This window comes from Pollachius pollachius (assembly GCF_949987615.1).
Source record: "Pollachius pollachius genome assembly, chromosome: 2".
Lineage (NCBI taxonomy): Eukaryota > Metazoa > Chordata > Actinopteri > Gadiformes > Gadidae > Pollachius > Pollachius pollachius.
The window spans coordinates 27867602-27886003 of NC_136935.1; the positions used below are offsets into that span (position 1 = coordinate 27867602).

At 40.4% G+C, this 18402-nt stretch overlaps 1 protein-coding gene across 1 annotated transcript in view; it reads left to right on the forward strand.

Annotated features, from left to right (window-relative positions):
- Positions 1-2768: 2768 nt before the first annotated feature.
- vegfc (vascular endothelial growth factor c) overlaps positions 2769-18402 on the forward strand; it is a 65087-nt gene continuing 49453 nt past the window's right edge. Inside the window, exon 1 of the mRNA XM_079758589.1 lies at positions 2769-2906. Within this exon, the coding sequence (XP_079614715.1) occupies positions 2787-2906 (120 nt within the window). The 5' untranslated portion in view covers positions 2769-2786. The remainder of the gene's footprint in view (positions 2907-18402) is intronic.

An 18402-nucleotide genomic window follows, 5' to 3' on the forward strand; every position in this document is an offset into this window, starting at 1 on the left:
TAATGTTTTTCACCTCTTTCGATGCTTTTATCCTCCCCTTGGAAAAAAACGGTGAGGTGGAGAGCAGAGACATCGCCATGTCTGCACCGGAGTTCCAAGTGCGGGTGGTGACGTATATTATTCGCGTTGAGAGCAGCGAAGAGCTGTAGTTCACAAAGCGGCCTCACACAAAACCTAACATTATCAAACTTCTTTGCAATTTTTTTTAGTTTTCTTTGCATGAAAAAATATCATTTAAATCCCCAAAACAACATATGTGTAATCCAGGGCATATAAAGACTGGGACCAGAAAATAATCTATTGAAACCCATTCATATTTATCAATCTCATAGGTCCCATGGGCTCTACCGGAAGGGCCGTGACTTCGCCACTCTATAGACATCCTATATCACTGACATAGGATGTCTATGGGTCCAGGGGCATGCCCCCCAGAAGAACATTTTGAAAAATAACCTTTTTAATGGTTACTTCTGGTGAGACTTTTTTGGGAAAAATGTACAGATTGAGCTTCCAAATATGACACAACAACCAACAGAGTCAAGGTATCTGCTGAGACCAGATCATTGTGCAAATGTGCCTTGAACTTGGCAAAAACATTTTTTTATTCTTCTTTTTTGCAAATGCATATAGGGGAGACACTGTGTAATAACCCATTCTTGTAGACAATAGAACAATAACTTGGATAACAATGGAACACATGCAAAAATGTAACACATGCACAACACTAAAATACCTACCAATACCTGAGGATGTGAAAATAAATACATCAGAAATACATCCTCTGTTCCAATCTCCCCTCGGACGATGTGTAGGACTGTTGACACCTTAGGAAATCGTAGCCTAGCTAGCTACGATTTCAGTACTATCGAAGACAGAAATACTGGTAATATTTCCACAATATAATATTGTGGAAAAAATTGCGGTGTGAATATTAAAAAAATTTCTAAACAAACCAAAACTGTCGCGACCCCCTGCAGTACCTCCGCGGACCCCCTAGGGGTCGCGGACCCCCTGTTGAAGACCTCTGATCTAGGTGTTCTTATCTGATCTCGCTTGTCCGTTCATGTACCGATTACGGTCCGAAGTATATTGGGTAAAGGTGTTTACATGCATTTTAAAAGTCTGGTTGAGGTCTTATTCGTTTCTTTATCCGATAATGACTCTGCATGTAAACGCACTGACTGATCAGTTGAATGACACTGGTCAGTTTAATAACACTTGGCAGTTTAATGACACTGGTCAGTTTAATCAGTTGAATAACACTTGTCAGTTTAATCAGTTGAATGACACTGGTCAGTTTAATCAGTTGAATGACACTGGTCAGTTTAATGACGCTGATCAGTTTAGTAACACTTGTCAGTTTAATGACACTGATCCCCTGAAAGTGACAAGATGGGGGGGCGGGGGGGGGTGCAGTGACCTTTACGTTTTGTTATATTCATAGCAGGGTTCGGGGCCAATGATGTGTGGGCTGGCTTGCGTCCAAGCACTACAGACGTTCTGAGGGACCACGACGGCCCCTCACCAGGCCTGGCCAACCATAACACATGACACGGCCTGACAGGCCTGCCCTGACCACACAACACATCGCTGCGCTGTGAATCACATTCCCACAGGGTTTGGTTTACACATCCCCTTCCACACACACACACACACACACACACACACACACACACACACACACACACACACACACACACACACACACACACACACCCACATAAACCCCCCTACCCCCCGCGTACACACGCGTGTAGACACACACACACACACACACACACACACACACACACACACACACACACACACACACACACACACACACACACACACACACACACACTAAGAAGCAGGAATAGATATCTTAGTACAACAACAATGCATAAAAGTGAGCACATTTAACAACTAAAGTAAATAAAACCCTAACATAGTTCAATCTCACAGCCAACCTTTGCCAAATGTCATGGGCTTCATTTGTTGTCCCTGTATCATCTAACATCTGCTCAGAGAAATCTGCTCTATACTACAAAGGGAGAAATTTATCTGCTTGTTGTCTTCAGTTGATCCTGCTTAGCCAGGATGGTTTCATGGCAAATTCTGGAGATTATTTAGGCCTACAATATGCTTTTGCTATTTTAATTATTTTAGGTATTTTACTGCAGAAAACCTCTTGTAATCATTTAACCTCCTGTAATGATAATTATATATTTAGTTATTGGGGTTTATAGGCTATAGGCTAGCCTATAGACTATATAGGATTGCCGAATTCCTAACCCCCAGAGACTCGACGTCATTCAGTAACCGATCTGCACGGTCATTTAAAAGGTTAATTTCTTACAGCAAATGAGAGAAGTGTGACGGCGTGAAACTTAGTGATAAACCTGCCATTCATCATTCACCCTAGGCTCGCCTCCTACTCCCCTATTCCCGCTCCACTGCCCTCTGCTCTCATTCGCTGAGCGCTCATCTGTCTGCACCGGACCCCCCTCCCGTCTCCTCAGGCTGGACTCACTCACACGTGTGAACCGCTGCAGAGCTGAGGCTACACGTCAGGGTGAGACTTGTTGCGCGTCGTATACTTTCTCTGAATTAAGTGAGTTCCAATACTACGTCGGCTGCTCCAAATTCTATCGTCGAGACCTTGAAAGCCGGAGGGGAAAGCGGTGTAGACTTCCACACCACCACCGCAGGACTAACCCAAGCAGAGAGACAGGACTTTAACAGGAAAACCTGACCCCGTCCCGGGACCCCCACACGGATTATCACAACCTGGAACTTTGTAAACCATGCATTTACTCGGAGTATCGGTGGTGCTCGTATACTTGATCTGCAGCAGCCTCGCCAGTGACGAGTTCAGCCATCCAGACTACTATGACTACTACGAGCAGGAGCAGGGAGACGAGCCGGTACGTAGAGAGTAACGTCTTTGTATTGCTTTACTGTTTCACGGTAACCGCTGACACCGTCCCAGATGTGCAATCTTTCTTTTTTTCCTCTTTCGTTTTTTACACACGCACACACACACACACACACACGCACGCACGCACAAACACACACACACGCACGCACGCACAAACACACGCACATGCACGCACACGCATGCACACACATACACACACGCAAACACTAGAGTTGTATTTCACTGAGAAAAATATAACACGTTATTAATGGCATGTTTACCACTAACAGCATTACTAACAGCAGTAAGAGTAACTCCACTATGGTAAGCAGCTCTCTTAACAGGCCTGAGTTGGTTAGTGATCACAGCGAGCGGCACTTTGTATGGATCGGCAGCACGTGTCAGGTTAAGGTCAACAAATCTAAATCGAACATGTTTGGACTGCAGTTTGATCCAAACCTTTGCGCTCACTTGTAGCTGCTCCGTTTGCGTCTTCGCTTCCTGCGTGTTATATGCGCTTTCCAGGGCACGTGATTAGGATATAGAGAAAAAAACTGAACACACACATGGTCCTAAACACAAACAGAGAGAGAGAGAGAGAGAGAGAGAGAGAGAGAGAGAGAGAGAGAGAGAGAGAGAGAGAGAGAGAGAGAGAGAGAGAGAGAGGGAGAGAGAGAGAGAGTTGGAACGAGTGTTTTTAGATTAGCCAATGGAAGCAGGTGTCAGATGGTCAAGTGCGCCCTATTTGCATTCCTGTCTATGTTGTAGTGGTGGGTTTCTGTATACGTATGTGTGTGTGCGGGAGAGAGAGCGAGAGAGAGAGCGAGAGCGAGAGAGAGAGAGAGAGAGAGAGAGAGAGGGGCCATGCTTGTGAGTACACCGTTTTGTGCGGATACGAGTAGTTTGTAAGCTTGAAGCACTACCAGGCAATTATTTGATCACACCTAGTGTTACAAATCTGATTTATACATCTGAAGTCGGACAGAAGACAACGGGTGTGTTTCAATTTACGCTTTATATTTGTTTCGACCGATCATGTTGCTGGAGGGATCTGTCATTTACAGACACAAACTTGGCTGGCAGGGGGAAAAGTCTCTGTAAAGGTTTCTAATCAACATCGTATGGACTGCCTACTGCGGAAATACACCCTATTGGAAGGCTGCAGACACTCGCGCAAACATTCCTTTTCTTTGGTATAATATTTCCGTAATCAGCCAACAGTGTTCCTCCGCCCCATGCAGTTCTCGGATTCCGACCCAGCTGTGACGTATAACATAGTTACACTTATTGATCTAATATTAGATCACACACCACACTTCATTGGTCTGATGAGCTCTGCTACTGATTTTTGAGAGCATTTAGTGGTTTTGTTGTAAAATGTCAACGTCACTCACAATCAAGATTCAATACATTGGAGAGAGACCGCCTGTGTACGATTGGGCCCCTCCCAGTGAATTGGCGGAAGACTTTCAGAATTCAAAAACTCAATAACAATGTTCTGTCCACTCTGAGTACTGGCTGACTGGGGGGTGTAAATGGGAAGGGTTTTGGGAGTTTCAAGTTTATTTTTTATTTGTAGAATATATCAGTTATATAATAATAATATAATTTAAATGACTATCGATCAGCATTGTCATTGTCATTTATGAGCTACTTGAAATGTTTCACATTTCCACTTTAAAGTTTTATTAAAGGCAGTGTTTAGACTTAACTGGCATCTAGCAGAACGTCCTTGTCTGTACAGGAGCCCAGGACAGACAGAAAACCTAGAGAGAAGGCTGCTAAAAACAAAGCTTTGATTTTACATGTATACCTTTATAAAGTGTTCACGCATGTACATTTTGGGGGATTTTTGTTTTGCTTTGCCAAGAGTTGTAGGAAGGGGGGGGGGGGGGGGGGGGGGGGGGGGGGGGGGGGGGGGGCGGTATTTCCATGGCTACGGCCCATTTGTGATTACTTTTTAGTAGCCTTGTTGTGAAGTAGCATTAAAATGACATTGGATATGTTGATTATTAAATGCACCACACACGTTATGCGTGTTATGCTATATAACTGAGTTGAATGGGACTGTACACATACTTTGCGATTTCCTTTTTGCTGAAAGGTAACATTAATTTTATTCACACCGTGTCCTAGCCAGTGAATAAATCAGTTTAACCAATCAGATGATGATATGTTTGTCCTAGTCACCATGGCCGCTGTACAAGTTGTAGGACAAGGCAAAGGTAACAGCCTATTAATGTTTCCCAACAGACATTTTTCTAACTGGATCCATAGTGGTAAACTACCATCATATACCTATAATTATCATTATCTGTTATATGTATTGATCATCCATAGTGGTAAACTACATTCATAGTTCTATAATTATCACTATCTGTTATATGCATTGATCGTCCATTGTGTTAAACTACATTCATAGTCCTATAACTATCACTAGCTGTTATATGTAATGATCAGATAGTGGTAAACTACATTGATAGACCTATAATTATAACTCTCTGTTATATGTATTGATCATCCATAGTGGTAAACTACGTTCATAAACCTATAATTACCATTATATATGTTTCAGAACAGAGTCTGAAATCAAAGTCACTCTGGTTTTACTCAGCCAACAATACAATAGAAATTATTAATAATTTGAAAGGCCATCTCCTGAAATGCCCATAAAATAATGTGCTGTTGTAAAACAACAGAGACTTGTTTATTCTGTCCTGTATTCCCCTTCCTTAAAGATTTGCTAAATTCTCTCCAAGTCACCATAAGCTGTTTTCTTTGAAATCTGATGAGTGCAGAAAAATGATGATGCTTTCCATCAGCACCTTCAACCTGCCATCTGGCCTATGGTCTTTACAATCCACCTTCCACCCTTCTTGATTCAGATGAATGTGGTAGAATCTTCCTCTACAGCATCACAGCATGTTTCTACCACTTCAGGCTCATGTGGCCTCCATTATGCTCCTTTTCTCAAGCACCAATCTCACACTCTTCTACTTCAACAGTAGTCTGTCCAATAGCAACACACTGGGGATAACGTGTCAGAAAATTATGGCTCAACAGCTGATGATGCTCAACAATAATGTGTTTCAGAAAGATGGTCGTTCCGTCAGTTGTAGTAAAGCAGATTAGTAAAAAAAATCGTTCACTTTGGTATACAAGCATGAAATTTGGCACAGATACTCTCTAAGGGCCACTATTTTAAAAAAAGGCATTGGCCACTCAAAAATTCAATACGGCGGCAATTTTTCAAGATTGCTGCCATTCATGTCCTATGTTCATTGCCATTGTTTCCAAATAGTGATACAGAAAATATGCCACAAAAACTCTGTTAAGGCCACTTTTTGGAAAAATTGGATGGCCAAAAAAAATTCAAGATGGAGACCTTTTCCAAGATGGCCGTCATTTCGGTAGTATGTACACTGATGCACACATGCATGTTAGCAAAAATAATGTAACAGCCACACTTTTAGAAAAAGGCAATCGCGAAAATCCAAGATTCATTTTTTTAAGGTGGGTGCTGCTTTAATAGTGTACTCTGTTGGGACTGAGTGAAAAGGATGGATGAAAAAGAAAAACATAAGTTCTATTCACATTTTTACCAGCTCAAAGGCCTTGTGGATAGAGTGTCCAACCTGAGATTGAGAGGTTGTGCCCTGCTGAGTCATAATAAAGACTGTTAAAAATGGTAGCCAATGCTTCCCTGCTTGCCAGTCAGCAAGTGTTGTATTGGGGGCAACATATCCAGAAAGGTGTACATATACATCACGGTCCAGAATCAGGAAATCGTCTCTCGGCCAACCGCAAGGCTACTTACTTTTTTATTCAGATTTGCAAATGCACAGTTCTGTGCAAGTGAAACCCAATCTAAAACATTTGCGTCTTCCACAGCACTCTGATTTGCAGCCACACTTGGCTAGTTGTTCACAACTGTGCGACTGGTGCATTTGCTGTCCAGAAGACCCCACATTGTTCACCAAGCTTTTTCCATCCCCAGTCAGCAGAACTCTCTGCTTCTGGCTGACACTGGGTTGCTTGACCCCATATGCAGCCTGCCTGATATAAAGCACGTTTAATGTGTTGAAGTAGAGCTGCTCTTGTTGGAGGAATAGCTTCATATGGCCTCTGCTTTCGGGCAAACATGTCAAGTCTAGCCTCATCTACACTAACAGCTGTGCTTGATCGATCATACAGCAGGACCACAAACTTCTCAAGGATCTCCAGGTCACTATCAGTCAGAACAGGAGGGTATTGACTTAGTTTGCTGAAGATGAGAGAGGCCTCAGGGAAAATGTCCCAGGTTTGCCAGGCAGTCTTTTTGCCTTTTGTAGCAAAAGGCTAATACAGTATCACAAGCTGAAAAGGTGTGAAAGAATAGAATGCCTTTGGTCTTAACCGGCCCAATAACATGGTGCAGGTCATGAACACCAATACACCGTAGGCTCACACCATGCCGAAATGCAACCCACAGCTGCTGGAGACCAAGATCCTGGAGGGATGGGGGGCTGAGGGGTTATCCTTTTACCACCTCAATCATAGACATAGTACACTTTCATGTATGGGATACAACTAGGTTTGGGTCACCTACACCTAGCCTGATCATTCATCCACTACCATTTAAGTTCCGTGTAATCTGTACACCTTCCAGGTAAGCATACATGGAGAAGTCATGTATTGCCCCGCTTACCCTTGGCTCGGCTCTCCCGCACTGGTGTGACCGGCTGAATCTGCGTTGTGTATTTTTCTTGAGCAAAGACGTGACCCAGGATCTCAGTCCGGACTCGGGAAATCCGACGTCCATTTATTGTTTGCCGCTGAAGATAAATATAAAATAACAGTTTCCTTTCAGAAAGTGCCCTTAAACAATCCTCCAACTCCTCTTCCCAAGAGAATCAGAACAAAAGGGCCGTATCACAAAAATGTTTGAAATAAAATAAATAAAAGACATACCTGAAGATAAATATAAAATAACAGCTTCCTTTCGGAAAGTGCCCTTAAACAATCCTCCAACTCCTATATAAAGCACACAGAGGGGGAGGGGTACTAGCATGATTACACAAAGGTTAGGTGCATGCTAGCATATCCTAATTAAATATAATGTTTTCCAAAACACTGAATCTATGCATTGATATTTACATGACACTTCCATTAAACAATGTATAGTCAAAATAATTAATATAAAGAATGGTAAACTATAAGATGGTTAAAGATTTGATCACAAAAAGGGGGGAAATAAATGCACCCACCTCTTCCCAAGAGAATCAGAACAAAAGGGAAGAGGGCAGGGGGGGAGAGGAAACGTATGGGATTCTCAGAAATGTGGACGGGAGTACAGAAGGAAGTGGAGCTAAATCAAAGAACAAAATCAAATAGAAAGGGGCACATAAGGCAGCTGGAAAGCTAAACTTCAGGTAATAAAACTGTAAAAGGCAATTTTGTGTAATTATAACTAAAGGCATATTACACCCTGTTACACTGGCACAACCTGTCAATTCAGGTGCAGCTATCTAACTACATATATTACTAGCTAATTGATGAGGGGCTGTTAGACAGCATTTGGGACACTGAACTTAGCTATGCTATTACTACTAGTCAAGAACTACAGTGTAAGTAAAACTAGATCAGCTGACACTGAACCCCATGCTGAGTTCCACAGCAGTGAAGTCACCAGTGTGCCCTGGTTGTGTAATGACGTTCACTCTATTAAACAAAACCTTCCTTAACACATTAAATTGAGCTCTGACAGAAACGGTCGCCATCTTGAATTTTTGAGTGGCTTTTTCCATGAGAATGTTCCTTGAAGAATATTTCTACCAAATTTGATGATAGCATCACCATTTGAAAAATTTATGTTAGGATTCAAGAGAAATAGTGGCCATCTTGAAAAACGGTTGCCATCTTGAATTTTGAGGGACAAGCACCGTTTTCCAAAAAAACATTCTTAAGAGAGTACTTTCACAAAATGTCATGCCTACAACACTATTTGAACGATTGACATAATGAGCATTTGACAGAAATAGCGGCCATCTTGAAAAAATGTCTGCCATGTTGAATTTTTGGTTGCCAACGCCTTTCTCCCAAAAAGTGACCCATAGAGAGTATCTCTGCCAAATTTCATGCTTGTATACCAATTCAGTGTTTCCCCTATATGCACCTAGCAGCGGCTAGGCGCTGCTTTTTTTTTTAACAAGAGGAGAGGAGAGCTTCAGCTTATCTCTTTAAATTACGAATGTTATATTATTTTTCACTACAAAAAATAATATAACATTCTGTGCGCTATGGACGCTGGATATGCGCTTAATATCCAGGTCAATTCACACACTTGTGAGTAAAGCATATAAACGGAGAGGAGAGGAGAGCTCCTTCTTATCGCTCTAAAAAACTTATGTTATATTATTTTGCGCTACGGACGCTTCATATCAAGGTCAATTCACAAACCTGAGTAAAGCATATAAATGGAGAGGAGAGCTCCGTCTTCTCTTTGGAAACAAATGTTATTTTGCGCTACGGAAGCTTCTTATTAGTGTTATTATTATGCTTATTATTATTATTGACTCCAGAGCCCCAACACTTGTTCCATAGAGGTATGGCCTCTTTATTATTTGTCCTACTACAACCTTTAGTTTTTAAAAATATATCTCTTCTTATTTTTGAGGATTTTTTATTTAGCAACAATTTCAATAGCGTCGCCATTGTTGACTCTAGAGCCCCTAAACGTTTTCCATATAGGCATGGGCTCTTTATGGTCTTACTGCAACCTTTAGTTTTGAAAAATATATCTCTACTTATTTTTAAGGAATTTCTTTTTAACAAAAATGTCAATATACATTTTTTTTAGCAGCAATTTCAGTAGCGTCGCTGTCATTGATTCTAGAGCCCCAAAACTTGTTCAATAGAGGCACGGCCTCTTTATGGTCCTACTACAACCTTTGTTATGGGAAGAGGGGAGGGAGTGGGAAGATGCATTGGTTAGAGGCACAGACCTTTTCGATTGTTGTAGTATTTGTGTTATGTGATTTTACTGTGGTTGTTGATATGATATATATTTTTTTAAATAAATGTAAATAATTGTTTTAAAGATTAGACTTATTATGTTCAATCTCTCCATATTTCCCCTGCTCATTACTGTGCACAAATGTACTGTATGTACACCCTTCTGGTGCCAGCAGACACATAGAAACCTCCCGGCAGGGTGCGCTTTGCGAGCACACAAAAAAATTTGCGAGCTGAAAAAAAAAACATTTCACCTCCGCTGCTGCAACTCCATCCTAGGGGAAACACAGCAATTTGAACGATTCTCTTGAAATATGCCATTAATCTGCTGAACTATTAGGACTGGAGAACACACAATATTCACTATCTGCAGAAACAACATTAAAAACTACTTCTCAATCATTTAAAGTAGCCTTTAAAACCATTAAATGCTTATATCTATATTTATATCTATATCTATATCTATTTATATATATATATATATATGTATATATATATATATATATATATATATTTCTATATATATATATATATATATATATATATATATATATTTCTATCTATATATCTATAACATTTATTTATAGGCCTTTGTGTCATCCACTGCTTAAAGGACATGGTACATTTAAAAGTGTTACTATGAGGAAGGAGTTTAGATCTTAACCATTTTTAACCTTTTCACTGAAATGTGTTTTTTTTAAAGTGCCTTTTAGAGGAAACACACATCAGAGGATAATCTTAGACATTTTAAACCTAGGACACTAACTATCCTTTTTAACCATAGCCAAATACAATAATCCACCCTTAGGAAAATACAACTGGCCAAGGGAACTTTCATTAGGGAATATATAGAAAAGCACGATTACCTAGCCAAACAACTAACAACTTTTGATTCTGTTAAAGCATCAGAAAATTACATTTTCAAGTTATGAGGAAACGTCTGCAAAGGTCATCTTATCTCTACTTAAGAAATCCATCAAAGTCCATGTGAAAAAAGTCAACCTTACCAGCACCAAAAGCACTAGTCAATGCTGCATAAGATGGAAATATAGAACTATATAAAGTGAGGAATTGGTTGGTTCATGTGCATTTGATTCGAAAGGCCTTCTTTCAATTCTCTGAAGTGCGCCATCTGTTCTAGACCAATAGTCAAACTGCACCGGCTGTCAGATTCCCAATACAAGGCCATGAATCTTTGGTGCTTTATGGACAATGTTTTTGTAATACTTTTTAAACTTTCCAGGTGGGTCTTGCAAAGTTATGCTTTGCCTTGTCACACATACACCTTATGTAGTAGGCTGGCTGTCCTTGTCAGCTCGTAGGCTTCTTCACTTGTACACCTTCATTTACAAAGCAATTAACGGACTACTCCCTTTATATGGGGTCAGAACAGTCTCATTAACAATGAATGCACAGAGAAGGATTCACAAATGTACTCTGTGATTTATATATAAATGACTCTCTTCTCACAAATACATTTCAACGCACACACTCATGGATATCGGTATGTATAAATGTAAAATAAATCCATAAACAAAAATAAGTTTCACAAACACATTTCTGAACCACACACAAATGTGTCTTGTTTTAAATAAATGTAATATAAATCCATAAATATATTAATTAAAAAATATTTGCAATTTTCATCAAAATGTATTTGGATGTTGTAAATGTAAATGTTGTTACATTTATATGCAAACTGTTAAACTTGAATTTACAAGCCGCTTTTCATTTTTGAACTTGTTGTCATTTGAGTGTGAACTGGTCTGTATTTATATGTGGATTTTTGAGACTCTCCTGAAGTGGCTGGATTCACAAATGCATTTTTTTCAACAAGGAACTATCTGTAGCCAATCAGATGCCTCCCTCGTTTTCGGCCAATCACATGAATGCAGTGACTGGGGTTTTAGATTGTGGGTGCCGTTTACTACTTTAACGGCACCGACAATCCCAAACCCAGTTGAAACTAGATGGAAAAAGTGTGTAGTTCAAAACGTGACGCAGCTTTTACTTCTTCGCCACCTAGAGATTGTTATGGACGATCATTCAAAAAACCCGTTGTTTCCCATAGACATTTGACCGAGGGAACCGGGAGGCTTGGAGGCTGGAGTTATTCTTCAGAGGTCGGGACTGCAGTCATGTGATTGGCTGAAAACGAGGGAGGCATCTGATTGGCTACAGAGAGTCCCTTGTTGAAAAAAATGCATTTGTGAATCCAGTCACGTCAGGAAAGTCTCAAAAATCCACATATAAATACATACCAGTTCACACACAAATTCAAACAAGTTCACAAATGAAAAGCGTCTTGTTAATTCAAGTTTAACAGTTTGTATATAAATGTAACAACATCCAAATACATTTTTTATGAAAATTGCAAATATTGTTTTTATTCATATATTTATGGATTTATATTACATTTATTTAAAACAAGACACATTTGTGTGTGGATCAGAAATGTGTTTGTGAAACCTATTTTTGTTTATGGATTTATTTTACATTTATACATACCGATATCCATTTGTGTGTGCATTGAAATGTATTTGTGAGAAGAGAGTCATTTATATATAAATTACAAAATACATTTGTGAATCCTTCTCTGTGCATTCATTATTAATGAGAGTGTTCTGACCCCATACCTTCATACCTCTTCACGTACCTCACTTTTAAATCAAATCATACAGTTTGCGCTCTTTCTATCTACCTCAGTCCTCAGAACTCGCACTGAGTTAGGGAAGAGGGCCTTCATGTAGTCTGCTTCCTCCTCCTGGAACAGTCTTCAAAAAACACTTAAACTGCAGGAACTCATCACTATTAATGATTTGAAAACTCGGCTCATAAGTGTTTTAATGGTAAATTTTGGAGTGTGTAAATGTCCATGGGGATTTGTGTGTGAGACATTTTCAATTTGCCTTGACTTATTATGCATACATATTTAATTTCCTGTATGCACCAACTGATTCTAAATGACTTCTCAATCCACAGTAGCCTTTAAATGCTTACAATGTGATGCTCATACACAAATCTGGAAGTTTGAAGTTTGGAGTCTCTATGCTTGACTTTAGTATCGGTTGTGAACGGCGTCCAGACTGTGATTCAGGGACAGCTACACAAGGAAAGGATTTGGAGAGGGAATCAAGGGGAATAGGGAAGATGGGTATAGATAGTGTTTGAACATCTTTCTTTCCCAATGGGGTCCAAAAGTGTTGCCGTTAACGTTACATTTAATTGTTATGGCCTAATGCAAATTCTTCTATAAAATACTAAATGAACAGGTAACAAGAAAATTCTATCAAAGAGGATTTCTCTTAGTTGAGGACCGTGTTGCATTGATACACATTCATATCTCTCACACGCCGTGGAGGTGCAGAAGGTTTCCGACAGCTGGAATTTACCAGCCATTGGCTGACTACAATGTCAATTGTCCGGGTTAATATAAATCTTGACGGCCATCTTGGCCAGTAATAAACGTTTTATTTGCTGTATTTTTTTTAGGTTGTATATTTCTATTATTATTAGGCCATTAAATAAAATATCACAACATTGCAATAACAAAACGTACAACAATTAAAATCAAGTTTTTTTGCCAATGAATATGTGTTGGCGTGTGGCTTACTGAATTTACAGACTCCTACTGCTGGTACTCCCTTGGTGGTGATAGGCTACAGGGGCTTTCACACTGAGCTGCTTGGTCTGTCTCAATCCAAACTTGCAGCCTTTCCTCCAATCGTACGGTTCTGTTGGTGATGCTCATTTGAGCTCTGGTGTGGACCAAACGTCCGCTGGAAAACAGGGGTCTCGCTCCACCCCAAGTGATCTCTGGTTCGGTTCACTTTTGGTGTGAACTTGATCCAACCGTACTATCGGAAGCGAACCAAAACAAAGCATTATGGGTTGAATGACCACTTTGGCGGCAAACTCAAATTGAATGGAAAACTTGATGAAGGCTTAGAGAAAAGCAAAAACAGGGAGTCATTCTATATGAAATGCTCAAAAAACAAAGGGTAGCCCCCCAAACACCCTCAGTGTTAGCTTTGACCATGGCACTAATCTGGTCACACTGTCTGGCCTCCCAACTCTCATTATTCAACTAAAGGTTGACTCCTAGGTAGCACACCATATAGAAACTCATTAAACCAAGCCGATAAACAAAAGTCTGCCTTTGAGTGCTGTGACCTCTGGAGATACACAAAAGAGGGGACATTATGTGACCCCCAAAAAGCTTGGGGGATGTGCTCTCCAAAATTACAGATGCTTGGGGGCTGGGGCTTGCAGCGTTAAACATATCTGATTAGTATAGCACTCAAAGTATTTTTATTTCAGACATTTCAACATCTGCAGCTGCAAACAGATCGTTTTTTTGTTCACTTCAACCTGCAGTGCATCACACACACTACTCTTATTCCATCCATAGCGGTAAACTTAAATAATTATCGCTTTCTGTTATTATTAACAGATTAATTGATCACCCATCTTGATAGTAGTCAGCGCTACAGCCAATGTTTACTAGCACTGCGGCAACTTAATATAGGTTGCTTTTGATAACATGAATGTGTGCAGAATATTGCAACAGTCGGTATTGGATACTAAGTTTCTCCAAAAAAGGAGTTTGGCGAACTTTTAGTTATCGAACATGGAAACCACCTTAAAAAAATAACGTCCCCAAAACATGGATGCATTAAAGAATGCCCACCCACCCACAATCATAATCCCCTATATCCGCGAACTGCCCCTTCGCTACACAAATTTACACTTTGATAAAAAATCGAACTAATAATAATCCTTATTATATAGTCCTCAAAACACACAGGATATTTTGATGGAAGTATGCTACGGAGCATACACTGGTATTCACTATGAGATGGAGGGTTGAATCCATCTGTCTTTATCACTGCAGCGATTCATAAAGGAAGGAAGGAAAGCGGTGTCCTGGATTCATAACACAAAACAGAGCATCATTGCGAAACTGAATGAGGCACAGTCATCATCGTTTTGTCCAGATAATCTTGTTTTCATAATCGTTATTGAAATTAAGATCTGAGTAATCACCAAGCCCTTAACTAATCTTCAGTACTCTGCCAGGCTGCCCATGGTGGCTGCGGTTGAGCAATACCTAGGCAGCTGTCTAAACTTCTTCTTTGGTGAGCCTGCAGGCTGCAGCCTCGTCACAGCTAGATTTGTACATGTCCCAGGCTGCCCGATATAAGAGCTGTGATTTCATGCCAATGGCCTAAATTGCTGATTCATTATAAACATGGTCCAGGCTCAGCTCGTATTAGCAGCCTACCTCTATAACAAGCCCCTCTCCTGGTCTAGCAGAACAATGCCAGGTATGTTTGGGGTGTTTAAGGACGCGTCCTGAACGCTGTTGTTAAACCACCTCTCCATTACATGGGAGTGTTTGAAAATGGAGTTAGTTTAGTTTATTTAGAGAAGGGACAGTGCAAACTATAAATACACAGGTTTTGTTTTTTAAATACGCCCTATTTTTCTTCAGTAGTCCATAGCAAAGGTGTTGAAAAGGTTTTTCCTACAACAGGACATGCAGTTTAAATATTTGAAAAGGAAACATAAATCGTTCAAACACTGAAGGCAGAAGGGCCAAATATATAGACCAACATCCCAACATTTTTATTTTTTACCATCCTACACTACACATTTCTTTTGCAACATTGGGATGCATTAATCATCCATTGTTTGGTTCCTGAAGGTGTTTTTTGCCTGATGTGATTTGAAGTTATATTCCACCCTCTTCCACCTCTGACAGACCAGGATGGTGGGCTAAAGGCACTTGTCTCCTCACATATGGCACATTTCTACCAGAGGGTTCGGGTCGGTTCTGTATGCAAACAAACACAGTACCCGCTAGGTATTTCTGGACAAAGGCGAAAGCTTCGTTTATTGAAGAAAATGTGACGCGAAAGTTTGATGTCCTTCTTGGACGTCCTAGGGTTAATTGTAATTAGCCCTGAGGAGGTTGCCAGGGGTTTCAGGGGGCTACATATAAAAAAGGCTAGTGGGCTGGATGGCATCTCTGCCTTCCTCCTTAAATCTTTTTCCCAGGAGTTAACTCCAGCTTGGAGCCCTCTCTTTCAACTTTCCGTTGACACTTATACAGTTCCAAAAAGCTGGAAGAAAGCTATTATTATTCCAGTCCCTAAGAAACCTTGCCCAAAGGACAATAATGATTTTAGACCTGTTTGCCCTGACTTCGATAATAATGAAAGTTTTTGAGCGTATAATAATAGCTTTTGGGCGTTTTAAAGCATGAGGTAAAACATCTTATAATCTCATCTTTATCAGAACAGCAGGGGCACTGATGATGCTCTAAACACAGCAACTCATCTTGTACTAAAACATACTGAAAACCCCAAGGCTTATGCCAGACTATTGTTCATTGATTTTAGTTCAGCTTTCAATATGATTAACAAAGGTGAACCCCTTTGTTATTAAGTGGTACTTTGCTTTCCTCACTGGAAGGCAGCAACAGGTGAGGGTCAATTCTACTCTCTCTAGTGTAAAGGAGATCAACATGGGAGCTCCACAGGGATATGTAAGTTCTCCAATTCTTTTTACATTGTATACTAATAGCTGTAAAAGTAAGCCCAGTGAGCATTTTGTAATTAAGCTTTCTGATGATACGGCTCTATTGAGCATTCTGTATACCGTATTTTCCGCACTATAAGGCGCACTTAAAAGCCGGTAATTTTCTCAAAAAACGACAGTGCGCCTTATAATCCGGAGCGCCTTATATATGGATCAATTGGTTAATTGGTTGATCCATACTGGTTGTAAACGGCGCTCTGTCAAAATGTTTCAGTATGAAAAACCAATAAAAACAATTTAATAATAATAATAAAGTGTTTCACTACGACTACGATAAAGCCACACCGCTTGCAGCATTACGTCTATCGTAGTCAGTGAACACAGCATTTTACTGCGCTTACTCACGGAAGGTCACACTATACGATCACAGAGCCAGGAAATCGGGGCGGAAGACTGGCCACACTACAAGATTCGAGGGTGCGATGCTCTACTTTGTATCATTCACGTTTGCAAGATATTTAAAAAATCTAAGGTTTGGAACTGCGTAATTGTGTTTTACTTTTGTTTACTTTTTGTCATAAAGGTTCCAGTTTTATATCTGCTAAATGCAGCAACTCGTCCTCACAGTTGCGTTGCGCGTGACGAGCTATACAATTAGCACAGCTCCATCTAGTGGATGCATAACGCATCCCCAGACAAACGTTTGACTGCAGTATCTTCTATGCTATGCGCCTTATAATCCGGTGCGCCCTATTTATGAAAAAAGTTCTAAAATAGGTCATTCATTGAAGGTGCGCCTTATAATCCGGTGCGCGTTATAGTGCGGGAAATACGGTACTCATATAGACACAACTGTGTATCACACAGAGGTGCATCGCAAAGTATCATGGTGTGACGGTCTGAACCTTATTTTAAATGCGACAAAGACAAAAGAGATGGTCTTTGATCCCAGGGGCATGGGTGATCATAAGCCTGTGTCCATTAAAGGACAGGTAGTGAAGCAAGTCACTCAATTCAAATACAGTGGGGCAAAAAAGTATTTATCAGCCTCCAATTGTGCAAGTTCTCCCACTTAAAAAGATAAGAGAGGCCTGTAATTTTCATCATTGGTATACCTCAGCTATGAGAGACAAAATGAAAAAGAAAATCTAGAAAATCACATTGTCTGATTTTTAAAGAATTTATTTGCAAATTATGGTGGAAAATAAGTATTTGGTCAATAACAAAAGGTCATCTCAATACTTTGTTACATGCCCTTTGTTGGCAATGACAGAGGTCAAACGTTTTCTGTAAGTCTTTACAAGGTTTTCACACACTGCTGCTGGTATTTTGGCCCATTCCTCCATGCAGATCTCCTCTAGAGCAGTGATGTTTTTGGGCCACACGGACTTTCAACTCCCTCCAAAGATTTTCTATGGGGTTGAGATCTGGAGACTGGCTAGGCCACTCCAGGACCTTCAAATGCTTCTTACGAAGCCACTCCTTCGTTGCCCGGGCAGTGTGTTTGGGGTCATTGTCATGCTGAAAGACCCAGCCACGTTTCATCTTCAGTGCCCTTGCTGATGGAAGGAGGTTTTCACTCAAAATCTCACGATACATGGCCCCATTCATTCTTTCCGTCATACGGATCAGACGTCCTGGTCCCTTGGCAGAAAAACAGCCCCAAAGCATGATGTTTCCACCCCCATGCTTCACTGTAGGTATGGTGTTCTTTGGATGCAACTCAGCATTCTTTCTCCTCCAAACACGACGAGTTGAGTTTTTACCAAAAAGTTATATTTTGGTTTCATCTGACCATATGACATTCTGGGATTTTTGTTCACCGTTCTTGTGATCATTTTGACCCCACAGGGTGAGATCTTGCGTGGAGCCCCAGGTCGAGGGAGATTATCAGTGGTCTTGTATGTATTCCATTTCCTAATAATTGCTCCCACAGTTGATTTCTTCACACCAAGCTGCTTACCTAT